Source organism: Calonectris borealis, chromosome 22 (genome assembly GCF_964195595.1).
Source record: "Calonectris borealis chromosome 22, bCalBor7.hap1.2, whole genome shotgun sequence".
In the NCBI taxonomy this organism is placed as follows: domain Eukaryota; kingdom Metazoa; phylum Chordata; class Aves; order Procellariiformes; family Procellariidae; genus Calonectris; species Calonectris borealis.
In genome coordinates, this window is record NC_134333.1 from 7,484,430 (window position 1) to 7,499,187 (window position 14,758).

General features: G+C 67.7%; 2 protein-coding genes across 6 annotated transcripts; one reads left to right on the forward strand and one right to left on the reverse strand.

The window, feature by feature from the left end:
* Positions 1-933: 933 nt before the first annotated feature.
* Positions 934-7,682, forward strand: SLC25A39 (solute carrier family 25 member 39). Of its 4 annotated transcripts, none has more exons than XM_075171328.1 (12): positions 937-1,062; positions 3,450-3,558; positions 3,634-3,693; positions 4,337-4,381; positions 5,091-5,200; positions 5,332-5,399; positions 5,531-5,655; positions 5,836-6,009; positions 6,154-6,263; positions 6,442-6,523; positions 6,624-6,704; positions 6,785-7,682. In XM_075171328.1, exons 2-12 carry the CDS (start codon positions 3,462-3,464, stop codon positions 6,901-6,903), a joined length of 1,071 nt encoding a protein of 356 aa, XP_075027429.1. In that variant the 5' UTR covers positions 937-1,062; positions 3,450-3,461; the 3' UTR covers positions 6,904-7,682. The 4 variants fall into 4 exon arrangements, with proteins under 4 accessions (XP_075027431.1, XP_075027429.1, XP_075027430.1 ...); XM_075171329.1 differs by lacking the exon at positions 937-1,062 and adding an exon at positions 1,114-1,131; XM_075171330.1 differs by lacking the exon at positions 4,337-4,381 and having other exon boundaries at positions 934-1,062.
* A 381-nt stretch (positions 7,683-8,063) lies between these two features.
* On the reverse strand, positions 8,064-14,587 carry RUNDC3A (RUN domain containing 3A). Of its 2 annotated transcripts, XM_075171325.1 has the most exons (12): positions 14,375-14,587; positions 12,226-12,341; positions 11,891-12,024; positions 11,198-11,275; positions 10,973-11,058; positions 10,734-10,823; positions 10,545-10,625; positions 10,239-10,404; positions 9,862-10,019; positions 9,421-9,558; positions 9,143-9,249; positions 8,064-8,904 (listed from the first exon to the last, which is right to left on the reverse strand). In XM_075171325.1, the coding sequence occupies exons 1-12, from the start codon at positions 14,479-14,481 to the stop codon at positions 8,762-8,764; spliced, it is 1,404 nt and encodes a 467-aa protein (XP_075027426.1). In that variant the 5' UTR covers positions 14,482-14,587; the 3' UTR covers positions 8,064-8,761. The 2 variants fall into 2 exon arrangements, with proteins under 2 accessions (XP_075027426.1, XP_075027427.1); XM_075171326.1 differs by lacking the exon at positions 11,198-11,275 and having other exon boundaries at positions 14,375-14,545.
* Between the last annotated feature and the right edge of the window lie 171 nt (positions 14,588-14,758).

Genomic DNA, 14,758 nt, shown 5'->3' on the forward strand with positions numbered 1-14,758 from the left:
TGGGCCAGCTTGGGTTGGGAGGGAACTAACGAGCTTTGTTGCTCATTAGCAGTCAGTGGAGCAGCCCGGACGCTGGCCGGGTGCTGCGGGAAGCAGCACGGCACCGTGCACGTAACGGGGCAGCTCCTGCATGTCGGGCCCCGGATGCGTCCGATGTCCCAACCTGCCCCGGCACGCACTGCTGCGCTGCTTGCCTCCAGCACAGCGAGCGTGCAAACCCCACCGCCTCTGGCATGGTGAGTGTGCAAAGCCCAGTGGCGCCAGGATGGTGAGTGTGCCAGCCCTGAGGCTTACAGCATGGTGAGTGTGCAAGGCGCCTCTCTGCCAGCACAGCAAGGGTGAGTGTGCAAGGTGCCTCTCTGCCAGCACAATGAGGGTGAGTGTGCAAGGCACGCCCTTCTGCCAGCAGGGTGAGTGTGCAAGGTGCCTGCCTCTCTGCCAGCACAGTGAGGGTGAGTGTGCAAGGCGCACCCTTCTGCCCGCACGGTGAGTGTGTAAGGCGCCTCTCTGCCAGCTCGGCAAGGGTGCGTGTGCAAGGCACACCTCTGCCAGCAGGGTGAGCGTGCAAGGCGCCTCTCTGCCCGCACGGCGAGGGTGCGTGTGCAAGGCACACCTCTGCCAGCAGGGTGAGCGTGCAAGGTGCCTCTCTGCCAGCACAGCAAGGGTGAGTGTGCAAGGCGCACCCTTCTGCCAGCAGGGTGAGCGTGCAAGGCGCCTCTCTGCCCGCACGGCGAGGGTGCGTGTGCAAGGCACACCTCTGCCGGCTGGGCAAGGGTGAGTGTGCAAGGCGCACACCTCTGCCCGCACGGTGAGTGTGCAAGGCGCGCCCCGGCACGGGGGTGTCCGTGCGGGTGCAGGCGCCCCCCCGGCCCGGCAGGGGGCGCAGGGGCACGCGGGCCGCAGGACGCGTGCGCGGGCTGGCGGCGCAGGGGCGGAAGTGGCGCGCGGGCCGGCGCGCGGTGGTGGGGCGCGGGGCGCCCATGGGGCTCCTTAAAGGCGCCGCCGCCCGCCCCCCTCCCGGTGCCGGCGGAGGGAAACGCCGCACGTGGCTGGAATGAGCAGGTGGGGCGGGGCCCCGCCGTGACCTCCCTCGTGACCCGGCACTTGCGGCCGCTGCCTCAGTTTCCCCCGGTACCGGGGGTCGTGCGGGTGTGCTGGGGGGGAGCGGGGCCCCGGGGCGGGGGGGGGCGGCGGCAAAGCCCGGGGGTTGGGGGGAAGCAAACAGCGAGGTGGTCTGCAAACCCCGCGATAGGGGTGCAAAGCCTGAGGGGGGTGTCAGGTGCCTGGGGGGGGGCTGCAGACCCCGAGAGAGGGGTGCAGCGCCTGGGGAGGGGGAGTCAAGTGCTTGGGGGGGGCTGCAAACCCCGGCGGAGGGGGTACAGCCCTGGGCTGGGGGCTGCAAGCCTGGAGGGAGGGGGTACAAACCTTGGGGGGGGGGCTGGAGGGGGGCTGCAGACCCCAGGTAGAGGTGCAAGCTCCAGGATGGGGGGTGCTTCCCGGGGTAGCGGGGCCAGGCTGGGTGCCTGCGCGCCCCAGGGGACACCGCAGCACCCGTCCCCCTGCTCCCTGGGAGGGAGGTTTGTCCCCCGGCCCACCCGCGGGGGGTCCCGCGGTCGAGCTCTCCCCAGAAGCGCTGGTAGCTGTCCCGGCCTGTTCGGGCAGCGCCCGGGTCCTGCCCGAGCCAGGGCAGCGTAGGCGGGGGTGTGCCCAGCCAGGATGAGGCCCCTGGTGCTGTTCAGGCACTTCTAGGGACCGGGCGGGGGGGGGACGGCAGCTTTGCAGCCCCGGGCTGGAGCAGCCCAGGTGCTGGGAAGCGCCGGAGGGGTCTGCCCGCAGGATTTCGGTCGGCGTTCCCTGTCGCTCGGGGCTCGAACACCCAGCTGGGCCCTTCCTGCGCGGGAAGCGGCTGCTGCGCTCCTCGCGTCCCCTGGAACTTCTTGCTTTTATCATCTTAACACATATTTGCGTTTTTCCCCCTTTTTGCACCGAGCATCACGGCGACGTACCCAGACCCACCAGTGCTCCGGACCGAGCTGTGGGCTCTGGGTCATGGTTCTAGGGGCTTATTTTTTTCTGGATGGAAAAGGGAGCAGCTCCCAGCTGAGAAGGGAGCTCGGATGCAGCTGGGAAGCTCTCGCTGGTGCCCTGGAGGTGCTCGGCTCCTTGCTACAGAAAGGGAGAGGGCCGTGTTGTGGCACGTATAAATAACACGTTTTAAGCCATTCAGGTGTTGCAGCGCTGTGAGCAAGAGATTTTCCTCCTGCTTGCATAAGGTTTTATGTGAAGGGCTGGATCGGAGGGAAGGATCCGGCGCTGGGGCGAACGCCCTGCCCGCGGCGCGGTTTTGCAACGGCCCCGTGGTCCGTGGGGAGCGTGCCAGGGCCCTGCGCCACCTCGCCGCCGTCCCGTGACGGGCACAATGGGACCCGTGCGGGGCCCGTGCCCACCCCGCAAACAGCACCCAGCTCTCCCGGCGGGGCTGGCGTGTGCGGCTCCGGGATAGACCCGTCCCTGCTCGCAGCCTTGGGCACCTAACAAGTCCAAAGCCTGTAACTGAGATTTATGGCTGCTCTGACCTTGCCAAATTGCTGAGTCAGACGGCGAAGGGTGTTGTGGTTTTTTTTGCTGCATTCCCTGGCTTTAAAAAAAAAAAAACAACGTGGGTTCCCGAAGCCTAGAAGCCCTCCTGCCACGGCCCCGTCCCTGCGCGAGGACCGTCCCCAGGCTGCAGCGAGGGGGAGCAGCTGGTCCTGAGTGTGCACAGCACGCTCGGGCTCCTTCTCCGCGTCCTCCTCCCGCAGGAAGGCTGCAATCTCCCCCGCTTCCCGAGGGCCCAGGCGCCAGCCCCGGGGGCCGCAGCCTTGCCAAGCCGCAGGGGTGGGGGAGGCATCCAGAAGGTTTTGGACGTGCGAACCCTTTTTGGGGTGCTTGTTGCAAGCTTGTACCCCCTGCTCGGGGGGGTTCCCCCCCCCAGGGTGTCCCTCCATGGCTGCATTGGGTTCTGCTGCCTTCTTAGCCAGAGCTGCGGAGGGCTGTCGCGGCGCGTCTGGTTTTTGGACTTTGTTCCTTCCTTAATTTTCCAAGCGCAGGGAGGGGACAATCCTCCCTCCCCAAGGAGATGGAAGGGTGGCTTGGACCATCCCCACCTCTCCAGCCAGGCTGGGCCCGCTGCCAGCGGTGGGGCTGGGGGGTGTTATCGGGGCTGGGCTGGCCCCAGGAGCGGTCCCTGTCCCCCCCCCCAGGGACAGCACGATTATGGGGGGGGCCGCGCCTGCCCTGTGCCACGCTGATAGCGCAGCCGGAGGTGACACGCCTGTCCTCGCACCAGTGGAGCAGGGATGCTGGGGGGGCTCCCCGGGGAGCCATCGCTCGTCCCTGGGCAGGGACCCCCCCCCCCACCCCCGGGAGCACCCCTGGCCTCGAGCATCCCCCTCTGCCGTGTGTTGCAGGGGGGCAGCGCCATGGCCGAAAAGACGTCGCCGAGCCCCGGCGGGGGCATCACGCCGCTGCAGCAGATGCTGGCCTCGGGGACGGGGGCCATCCTCACCTCCCTTTTCGGTGAGGACCGTGGGGAGCGGGTGGGCACCGGGGGCCGGCGTGGCGCAGCGTGGCTAAAGGATGGTGTCTTTTCAGTGACGCCGCTGGACGTGGTGAAGATCCGGCTGCAGGCCCAGAGGACCCCCTTCTCCAAAGGTAACCCCGCTTGGGGTAGGGTGGGGGTCTCTGGCCAACCCCCCCCAGTCAGCCAGTGAGCAGCCCACGTGGATGCCTTGGTTGGCAGAGCCGGTGGCGGCGATTTCTCAGTCCTGAGCATGGGGCCGTCGCGAGGTGGCAGGTTACCATGGGCCCCTCGTCCTGACGGGCTCGGGGGGCCCTGCCGGGGGAGCCGGGCTGATGCTCGGCTCCGTCCTTCCCCCTCCACGGCCCTGTGCTGACGCTGAGCGGGGTCAACGCTGTGCCCAGCAGCCCCCTGCCCGCCGAGGAGTGGGGTGGAAGGGCTCAGCTTGCTCCGGCTGCTTGCTCTTATCCGTGCTGCCTTTGTGTCCATCTCCACGCTGCTCCCTTCAGCTCCCACAGGGCAGGAGAGACCCTGTGGCCTCTGCCCCCCCCATCTGCCCCCCTCCCTGCGGGGGCAGCGGGCTGGGGCTGGTCCCAAGGGACTGGTTTGCTGACAATAGGGACTGCTTGGGAAGTGGCTGCGGGGGCATCCAGCCCCTTCACCCCCAGAGCTCTCCCACTGCCCAGGTTGGAGCTGCGGGACACACGTGTGCCGCAGCCCAGGGAGGTGGCAAGTCCCCCGTGTTATTGCTCAGCATGTCCCCGTTGTGTGTTTCAGCGTTGCCAGCACGGTCTGTGCCCTGGGGCGCTCAGCAGACCACATGTGAGTACGCCCGGGGACTCTGGGCAGCTCCCACCGCCAGCAGCTTTGCTTTCCCAAGCCTTGATCCTGGTTTTCTTTCCCGCTGGTGGTGGCTCAGGCTCCTCTGGCTGGGAGGACATCCCGCTCTGGTCTGGGGGCTGCGATCGTCCCCAGCCCTGCAGCTGCTCCTGCAGCCCTGCTTTGGGGCTGGCTGTGCAATGTCCCCGCTGGGTCCTTGCCTGGGTCTGCTGGGGGTCTCTTGTGCAACAGGCCTGGCTGTCTGCGGTCCCCCTGTCCTTGCCCTGTTTTGTCACCCTGTCCTGTTGCTACGTCAAAGTCCCCTTGGATCTCCGCCACCCCATTTGCTCCTCATGGCCCAGCGTCCCTGTGTCCCTGGCTCCATGGAGAGCGCGGTGGGGGAACGATGCTAGCTCCCTGGGACGGCACCCCCACCGTGCCGGGGCAGCGGAGCTGATGCCGAGCGAGGCGTAAACCTCTCCTGCTGCCAGCGATGGCTCCTACCGTGCCCCAGACCCCCGTGGGTTTGGCTGTGGTTGGACGGTGGAGGGTTATCCCTCTCCTGGCCTTGGTCTGGGGCTGGTCCCCACTGGGCTCAGGCATTCAGGGTTTGGTTCTCACCTGGGAAAGATGATGGTTTTGGGGATCAAATGGGCTGGGCAGAGGGGAAGGGTCCCCTGACTAACAGCGATGCTGTTGCCTCCCACCCCAGGGAAGTGTTTCCTCTACTGCAATGGGCTCATGGACCATCTGTACGTCTGCCAGAACGGCATCGGCTGCACCGCCTGGTACAAGGCCCCCACCCGCTTCACCGGCACGCTGGTAGGGGCTGCAGGTGCAGGCAGGGTGGGCAGGGGTCTCCCTGTCCCAAGGAGGGGGTCAGGGTGTTTGCTGGGGGAGTGCTTGCCCCTCTTCCCCCTCTAACCCTTCTCCTTGTGCTACACTTTCCCCAGGATGCCTTCGTGAAGATCACGCGCTACGAGGGCGTCAGGTCTCTGTGGAGCGGCTTGCCCCCCACCCTGTGAGTTTGGACCCTGCCTGGGGGGGAGTCTGGGTGCAAACGTCTGCCCGGGTGCATGGGCATCTGCCCCGAGCCTCCTGCCAGCCCCCGGGGAGGGCACACATGCCCCTCACACCCCTCCTCCTTGGCAGGGTCATGGCTGTGCCAGCCACCGTCATTTATTTCACCACCTACGACCAGCTCCGGGACTACCTGCACGCTTGGACGGGAAGCCGGGGGCACCACATCCCCTTGCTGGCCGGGGCCCTCGCCAGGCGTGAGTACCCCTCCTCCCCGGGGGTCCCCCCGTGCCCACCCTGCGTCCTTGTAGGAGAGCGTGACGGGTCTCTTGGCTGTTGGTGCCCACATTCAGTGCCTGGTCCTCCTGGCACGGTGCCCTCATGGCGCCGGGATGGCTGCCGGAGTGGACTGATGCCCGATGTCCCCTCCATTGCAGTGGGCGCCGTGACGGTCATCAGCCCCTTGGAGCTCATCCGCACCAAGATGCAGTCCCGGCAGCTCAGCTACCGGGAGCTGGGCGTCTGCATCCAGTCAGCAGTGGCCCAGGACGGCTGGCTGTCCCTCTGGAGGGGCTGGGGACCCACCGTGCTGCGAGACGTCCCCTTCTCAGGTACGGCGGTGGGGGGACGGGGTGAGTGGTGGCGCTGGGAGTTGGGGGAACGAGCACAGGGCAGGGCAGCCCTGCGTGTGGGGAGAGGGGAGGTTGGCGCGTGCGGGGTGCCTCGTAGCACTGGTGTTTCTCATCTCCTCCCAGCTCTCTACTGGTTTAACTATGAGCTGGTGAGGGAATGGCTCTGCGGGCAAGCCCGGCTCGACGAGGCCACGTTCATGATCAGCTTCGCATCCGGGGCCATCTCCGGGACGGTGAGTTTGGGGGTCTGCGGTCTGCACCGTGCAGGGGCTCGCTCAGCCGTGAGCGGGGGGAATGGCCCCCGTGGGGAGCAAGGGATGGGGCTGGGACGGTGCTGGGAGGCGACGGCAAAGCCGGCGCTGGGCAGGGATGGCGAGGTCCCAGCTCACCGCCCGGCTGCTGGCCCCGCAGGTGGCTGCGGTGCTGACGCTGCCCTTCGACGTGGTGAAGACCCAGCGGCAGATCGAGCTGGGAGACAGCGAGGTGCACCCAGGTGAGGGGCCGGGCTGCGGACGGATGCCTGGGGGGCAACCAGAACTCCCCGGTGGTACGTGGGCATCCCCAGACCCTCACCCTCTCCCCTCTCCCTGCAGTCGCAGCCTCCAAGCCTTCCTCCACCTGGCTACTCATGCGGCGCATCCAGGCCGAGTCTGGCACCCGGGGGCTGTTTGCAGGTAAGGCCGTGCCCCCTGCCCCGGGCTGGGGTTTACTGGTGCTCTGGTGTCACCGAGGGGTAACGCGGTTGTCCTTGCAGGCTTCCTGCCCCGCGTCATTAAGGTGGCACCCGCCTGCGCCATCATGATCAGCACCTACGAATTTGGCAAGACCTTTTTCCAGAAGCTGAACCAGGAGCGGCGGCTGCGCGGGTTGTGAGCTGGGGCTGGGGCAGGGCTGGATGCGGCCGGTGCCCCGGGGGACGCTGCCCACCCTGCTGCCGGCGAGGCACCCCGGGAGCAGCAAACCGCACTCGGCCGTGCAAAGCCCAAGTGCCTTCATGCTGCGCTCTGCCTCCCTGCTGCCTGCGCACGGAGGAAGGGCCAGCCCGGCCCCGCTCTCCATCCCAGCCGCACTGGGAGACATCTGTGCCTGCTGCTGTGACACTGGGGGGGGTGCGGAGTTCCCTGCGCTCATCCCTTGAGGTTGGACAGATGCTGCTGCTGGATTCACGGATGCTCTGGTGAGGATGGGGTGCCCAGGGAGACTCGGCAAGGCAGGAGATGGGAGCTGGGGCTCCGGCGAGGACCAAACCCTCGGGGGCTTCTCTGTGTGCCTGCCTAAGCCCCCCAGCCCTGCTCCGGCTGGGAGTTGGCCCCTCCTCGCCATCAGTCACGCACAGCATCCCCTTGCCGGCTCTGCGCGGCATGGGGACGCGTCAGGACCACCCTCTCCTTGCCTCTGGACCTCTCCTCCTGCTCAGGGTGTCCCTGTCCCCTGGCAGACCCTGGGCTCGGACTCTGTGTGGGGACAGACCTCGCTGCTGCTCCGGGGGGGCCGGCAGGCATTCTGGCAACAAACCTCTGCCCGTGCCCCGTCCCTTCACCGCGAGGGCCTGCCCCAGCATTGTGCCCGGTGTGGGTGCTGCCCCAGCTTGCCCCGGGATTCCAGGGAGGAATTTCTCTTATTTTCTTAAATAAAAGAAAATATTATTTGTCTCTTAGGGCAAGGATTTCTTTCCCTGCTCCCTGCATGCTGGGGCTGTGGAAGGCATCCCCACAGGTGACAGCCGTGTCCCTGCTGCATGAGCACGGTGCTGTCATCCACCAGGTCCTTGCTGGGTTTTTACTGGGGGTAAGGAGACCCCGGGACCTCCCTGCTACCCCCAGCAGCAACCTGCTGTGGATGGGGCAGGGGCTACCCCATGCTTGGGTGACCTGCTGTCCCTGCCCTGGTGGTCTGGGGTGGGGGGGCTGGAGGAGGCTCGCTCCCCCCCCCCAGCATCCCTGCTTCGGTACAGGACCCTGTACTGGGGGCACAAGGTGGGTTTTCCCCCCTTTCCCTCTCCTGGCTCGGGGGGGAGCTCACAGAGGCCAGCTCGGCTTGCTGCGTTTATTGATTCCTTTTGCTCCAACAAGGCAGATGGGGCTGAATTAAAAACCAAAATCACCCAAAACAACCCGAAACCTGGGGGAGGATGGGAAGGAAAAGTGGGGGGGCCCCACCCCTGTCATGGGGGTGCTGCTGCAAGGAGGGACAGCTGCTCCCCAAAGGGAGGGACAGGCCAGCCCCCCTGCAGCGCCTGGGTGCGAGGGGGGGTCGGGGGGAGGCTGGGCACTAGAGGGCAGGCGAAGCCCGGGTGGGCACCCGGGGGAAGAGCAGTGCCCGTGGGCTGAGCGGGACGGACACCAGGGCTGTGCCCAGACCCCCTGGAGGGGCTTTGGCCCCAACCCCCTCCCTTGTTCCCCAGCAGTGGTCGCTCCCGGTGTCCCCCCATGGCACAGTTCGTGTCCCCCCCCCCCCCCCTTCCCCCCCATCCCCAGTTTGCATGGGTCCTGGTCCAGCATCCCCCATCCCAACGGGTCCATGTCTCCAGCCAGGAACCGGGCTGGGGTTCCGAGGCGCAGCCGGGGTGGGGTGTCAAGATGGGAAGGGGGATGCCCGTCCCCAGCCTCCCCGGTGGGTTCGGCGAATCCCTCGTCGGTCCCGGGGCGGCGAGGGTGGGGACGAGGTCAGTCCTCCGCCGCGACGCTGGGCCGGGTGGCTGGGCCGTGGGGCGGCGAGGGGGCCGGGGGTCTCAGCTGGGGCTGCGGGTCGGGCTGGCTTCGGTGCTGTCGCTCACCAGGCACTCGTTGGACTTGAGGCTGGCCAGGGACTTGCAGCTGGGCAGGGAGGCCAGGGAGCCGCAGAGCCCCAGCATGGAGGGCGTGGGGTCCTTCCCTGCGGGCACAGAGCGGGGCGCCGGCGTTGCGGGGGGCTGCGGCTTCGCACCCCGGCCCTGCCGCGGGGGGATGGGGACGGGGAACCACCTCTCTGGGAGGGACCTGGCTGTCCTTGCACTGTTGGAACAGCATCCCCGGCATGGGGAGGGGACTGCTGGGGGGTCCAGACACCTGGGTGTGTGTTGGGGGACATGCTGAGCCCCACGGGGCACCCTACGGTGGGGGGGGGGTCTTACCCAAGGGCCCCCAGGGCTCGCCTTCGCGCTTGCCCTCGCCCAGGCGCTGGGAGTCGGAGCTGAGGCTGTTCTCGGCCGAGAGCTGGTCGGTGCTCACGAAGCTGTGCCTGCGGAGGGACGGCGCTGAGCCCCCCTGCGCCGCGGCCCCCGGGGCCAGGACAGCCCCGCCAGCCAGGGCCAGCCCTTCTCCCCATCCCCTGCCCGCGGCAGACCCCCCCGGGGCGGGACAGGGCGCTGGGTGCGGGTCGGGGCAGCTCTGCCCCCTCCGGGGGTGTTACCTCCTGTAGAGCTTGCTGTCCGAGCCGCTCTCGTTGCCATTGAGGGTCCCCAGCGAGGGCCACTGGTTCACCAGGGGTGTCACCATCTCCTTGGAGAGCTGGGCCAGCTGCGGGTTCTCGCAGGGGATCAGCCCCGTCCTGCGGCAAAGGTGGGTGCTCAGCACCCGGCACAACTGTGAGTGCTGGAGACCTGCCGGGCGACGTGGCCCGTGGGGCACATGGGACACTGGGGACCCACCGCGTCCCACTGGCACTGGGAACCCACCACTTATCCCACCCCATATGGGGTGCCAGGGACCCAGCACTCACCCTGACCCTCAGGGTCAGTGGGGCACTGGGGACCCCCCCACCCGCCCAGAGCCCATGGGGCACCCAGGCTCCAGGGACCCCCCACCCACCGCACCCGGCCAGGCCCGGCGGCAGCGGCGGGTCCCCACTCACAGCTGCTCCTGCAGCTCCAGGATGACGCCCTCCAGCTCCCTCTTCTCCAGCTGGTTCTGCACCATCACCTCCTCCAGGCGCAGCTTCAGCCGCTTGTTCTCCGCCTCCAGGTCCTTCAGCTGCGACTCCCGCAGCCGCACCAGCTCCTCCAGGTATCCCTGCACGAGGCCACCGTCAGCAGTGCCCCGCTACCCCCACCGGACCCCCCCACATCCCCAGGGTCACCCAGGGTGACAAGGAGAGGGCTGGGTCACCGCAGCAGCGGGACGAAGGGCTGTGGGTACCACCAGGCTGCAGGAGCAGCGGGGGGATGCTCCAGGCTGGAGCATCCCAGGGGAGGTTTAGCACCCAGCCAGCCCCACCCCGGCTCCCGGTACCTTTTGGGCATAAACGATGCGAAATTTCTGCTCCATCTTGCGCCACTTGTTGTACCAGCTGTCCTCGTCGGTGACCAGGGGCAGGTAGGGGTGCTCGGGGGAGCTGTCCTCGCTCGTGCTGCTCTCCACGCTGCCCCGCTCCTCCTCCTCGCTCAGGTAGTCATAGCTGGGGGGTACGGGGGCTCAGCGGGGACGGCACCGCGGCAGGGGGCTGGTACGTGCAGGGGGAGCCCGGCTGAGCCCCACCGGGGTGCCAGGGGAGAGACAGTGGGGTCCCCACCCCAGGCAGGGCACCCCAGCTCTTACCTCTGCGTGAACTTCAGGTAGGGCGTGTAGTCGATGACCACGGGTGTTTTACCGTCCATCACCTCGCCCTTCAGGCAGAAGCTGAGCGGCGGCAGGAGAAGGAGCAGAGGATCAGGGCAGCCCCGGGGGGCCGGTGGGGGAGCCCATCAGGGCAGGGTGCCCGCGTCCCACCGTGCCGCCCACCCCTACCTGAAGTCGATGGCGCTGAGCCCGATGAGCATCCCGGTGAGCACCGTGGACTCCTCCCGCAGCATGATGGCCCCGTCGTCATAAAACCGCCTGCGGGGAAAAACGTGGCTGCGTGTGCACCCGCCGGCACCCCAAAACGCACCGCGGTGCCCACCCAGGTGCACCCGCACACCCTTAGCGCTCCCGGGACGGCGCAGGCGGGCGCATGGCCGTGGCCGGCCGTGCCACGGGCTGCTCACCTGGTGGTCCGCGTGTCCCGCAGGGCCGTGGAGATGTACTCGGACATGCGCTTCTCCATCAGCGCCACGCGGATCCAGGCCCGGCCCTGCAAGGCACCGCCCCGCGGGGCAGCCCTGAGGATGGGTGCCACCATCGGCTGCTCATCGGGTGCCACCCCCAGCTCCCCCCGCCACGCTCCCGCCTGTCCCCAGGGCTCTGGGCAGCGGCAGACGCGTGGTCCCCACCTGAGAGCTGCTTTCAGCCCCGTTAACCCTCCGTGGGGACCCACAGCTCCTGTTTTGCCCCAGTGACTCCGTGGGGTTCTATGGGGTGAGATGGGGCTGCAGGAGGGCAGGGTGGAGGGGATGGGAACAGGGATGGGGATGGGGATGGGATGGGGAAGGGATGGGGATGAGGATGGGGATGGGGACAGGGATGGGATGGGATGGAGATAGGATGAGGATGGACGTAGGATGGGGATGGGGATGCGATGGGATGGGATGGAGATGGGGATGGCAGTGTGATGAGGATGGGGATGGGATGGGGATGGGATGGGATGAGCATGGGATGGGATGAGGATGGGATGGGTATGGGAATGGAATGGGATGGGATGAGGATGGGATGGGAACGGGGATAGGATGGGGATGGGATGGAGATAGGATGGGGATGCGATGGGATGGAGATGGGGATGGAGATGAGACGGAATCGGATGGAGATGGATGGGGATGGGATGGGATGAGCATGGGATGGGATGAGGATAGGATGGGATGGGATGGGGATGAGGATGGAATGGGATGGGTTGAGGATGGGATGGCGATAGGATGGGGATGGGGATGGGGATGAATCCATGTGCCAGGGACAGGGTGTGAATGGAAACAGGGGCAGGAATAGGAATGGGGATGAGGACAGGGACAGGGTGGGGCTGGCACCTTCCTGACCTTGGCCCTGGAGGTGCTGATGTTCTCCATGTTCTCGATGCTGCTGACGCAGTTGTTGGGGACCTTGCTGCAGGCCAGGCGGATGTAGTCCCAAAACCCGCGCTGCCCATCCGAGCTGAACCAGCTGACGGGACCTGCGGGGACCGAGGGGCTGCGGTCGGGGGCTGCCGTGCCGGCAAACCCTGTCAGCCCGGAAAGCCCCAAGCCAGAGCCCGGACACGCTCCCTGGTGCCGGCACGCGCATGCACGCATCCCCATCCACCTCACGGCACAGGGATGGGGACAGGGACACGCCAGGGGCTGCACGGGCCCCTGTCCCCACGGGCCACCGTTACCTTTAAAGCGGTGGCTGAGGATCTGTTCGAGGATGGCGGCAAAGTTAACGAACTCCTCGGAGGAGTCGTCGATGGGCTCCGCTGTGTATTTCTCCAGCAGGGTCTTCACTGAGAACCTGGCGGGGGGACGGGCGTCACGGGTGGGAGGGGACAGGCACCCAGCACCCTGCACGCGTTAGGTTTTAGCAACGGAGCAAAATGCTTTTGCAGACGTTGGCTTTCGAGCCCGGCAGCGGGAAGAGGGCGGTGGGCTGAGCCGCGGGCTGTGGCTCCCTGACCCCTGTGTCCCCACGTCCCCAGGGAGCCCGCCGGGGCGGCCGCCGCTCCCCGGCCATGCGAGTGGCCAGGAAGGGCGAACAAAGGCCCCCTTCCTCCCCGGCCGTGCGCGGGCGGTGATGGCTTCCCCTTCCGCCCGGCCACTCGTGCTCAGCAGAGAGAGATGCCGAAGACACGAAATCTGCTGAGCCCGGCAGGACAGCGGGGGACGGGGCAGGTGTTTGCATGGGGGGGATCACCCCGACTGTGGGTCACGGCCACAGGAGGGGAGGGTGAGATTGGGGATCCCCATGATGGCAAGTGGAGGGTGCCTCATCATGGCAGTGGGGTCTGGAGGTGCCTCACGGCACGGCAGTGAGGTCTGGAGACATCTTGGTGTCAGGATGAGGGGCCTGGAGGTGCCCTATGCCATGGCGAGGAGATCTGGGGGGTCCCCATGTCATGACAGCAGGGTCGGGAGGTGCCCCATGCCATGGTGAGGAGCTCTGGGGGTCCCCAGGTCATGATAGGGGGATCTGGAGGTGCCCCGTGCCGTGACGAGGAGACCTGGGGGGTCTCCATGTCATGACAGTGGGGTCTGGAGGTGTCCCGTGCCCTGACAAGGAGCTCTGGGGGTCTCCATGTCATGACAGTGGGGTCTGGAGATGCCCCATGCCATGGTGAGGAGACCTGGGGGTCTCCATGTCATGACAGCGGGGTCTGCAGGTGCCCTGTGCCATGGTGAGGAGACCTGGGGGTCCCATGTCATGACAGTGGGGTCCGCAGGTGCCCCGTGACATAGTGAGGAGACCTGGGGGTCCCCATGTCATGACAGTGGGGTCCGCAGGTGCCCCATGACATAGTGAGGAGACCTGGGGGTCCCCATGTCATGACAGTGGGGTCCGCAGGTGCCCCATGACATAGTGAGGAGACCTGGGGGTCCCCATGTCATGACAGTGGGGTCTGCAGGTGCCCCGTGCCATGGTGAGAAGCCCTGGGGTCCCCCAGACCCCAAAAGCAGGACCTGTGGGTCCCTGGCACGGTGACCCCAGGCCTTGGTGCCCCCCACATCCCCCCCAGCAGCCCCGGGACCAGGCTCCCATCACAGCCCAGCACAAGCAGCCTCTAACCAGGGGGCGGGGGGGGACATCACCCCCCAGCTTGGGGGCTGGGGACAGGCAGAGACCACCAGCCCCCCCACCCCTGTCCCCCCACACTGTCCCCCAACCCCATCCCTGTCCCCCCATCCCTTCCCCGGTCCAGCCGGCTGTCGCCATGACAACCCTCATCCTCCATCCCCGCCGCCTTCATCCCTCCATCCCCGATGCCCGGAGCGGGGCCCTGACGTCACTTCCTCGGCCCCCCACCCGCAAGGGGGGTCCCCGGCCCCAGCCCCCCCCGAGCCCCGGGTCCCGCTGCCCCCGACCCCCATCTCCCCCGCCCCCCGCACCCTCCGCCCCCCCTGCCCCATCCCCCGCCCGACCCGGCTGCCCCGGGAGCCTCCATGTTGTCGTTGTATCCCCGGCCCCCCCATCGCCCCCCCCGGAACCCCCCCAGCCCCACTGCCCGCAGCCCCGCAGCCCCCCGCCCCCCCCTTTCCCCGCATCCCCATCCTCCTCCTCCTCCTCCCCCCCTCCTCCAAATCTGAATTTCCCCCCCCAAAAGCGACTGCAGCATCAACAAAAAATCCGCCCCCCCCCCGGGGTAAAGAGGCCGCGGGGGGGGTGGGGGTGGTATGAACCCCCCCAACCCTCCCCCCCCACCACCCACCCATCCCCCTCCACCCCATCTCCTCCATCCCCGGCAGCGGTGGTCCTCTCTCGCTCCCCCTCCCCCCATTCACCCCCCCCTCTATTTTCGGGTGCCCCCCCCCCCAAGCCAGGCCAGCCCCCACCTGCAGACGGTGATGAGATTTTTCCTCTCCACGGCGATGTTCCTGGAGGAGGCTTTCTTGGAGGAGAGCCCCAGAGCCATGGCAGCCTGCACGCAGCTCGCTTCCATCCAGAGCAGGGCGAGCCGGCAGGGCCACGGCCACGCGTGATGCCCCTTCTCCCGTGGGCTCCCCCCCACCACACACACACACCGCCCCGCGCCACCGCCACGGCCGCCCCCCGCACGGCGCAGGCTTTGCTTCGCCACCCCCCCCCCCACACACACCCCCCACGATGCCCACGTGCGCCGCCCCCCCCCAAAAAAAAGGGATGCGGGGCCTGGTCCTCTCCCCGCCTCCGGCCCCCCCAAATCTCTCCCCTGGGGAGGGAGGGGATGAGGGGAATAA

Excerpts from the sequence above, each read along its gene's own strand:
- SLC25A39 (XM_075171327.1), top strand. The coding sequence starts at position 3,339 with ATGCTGGGGGGGCTCCCCGGGGAGCCATCGCTCGTCCCTGGGCAGGGA. Across the intron at positions 4,382-5,090 it reads GGGCGCTCAGCAGACCACAT|GGAAGTGTTTCCTCTACTGC; the intron begins GTGAGTACGCCC and ends CTCCCACCCCAG. Across the intron at positions 6,705-6,784 it reads CACCCGGGGGCTGTTTGCAG|GCTTCCTGCCCCGCGTCATT; the intron begins GTAAGGCCGTGC and ends TTGTCCTTGCAG.
- RUNDC3A (XM_075171325.1), bottom strand. The coding sequence starts at position 14,481 with ATGGAAGCGAGCTGCGTGCAGGCTGCCATGGCTCTGGGGCTCTCCTCC. Across the intron at positions 11,059-11,197 it reads GGGCTGAAAGCAGCTCTCAG|GGCCGGGCCTGGATCCGCGT; the intron begins GTGGGGACCACG and ends GGTGCCTTGCAG. Across the intron at positions 9,250-9,420 it reads GACAGCAAGCTCTACAGGAG|GCACAGCTTCGTGAGCACCG; the intron begins GTAACACCCCCG and ends GTCCCTCCGCAG.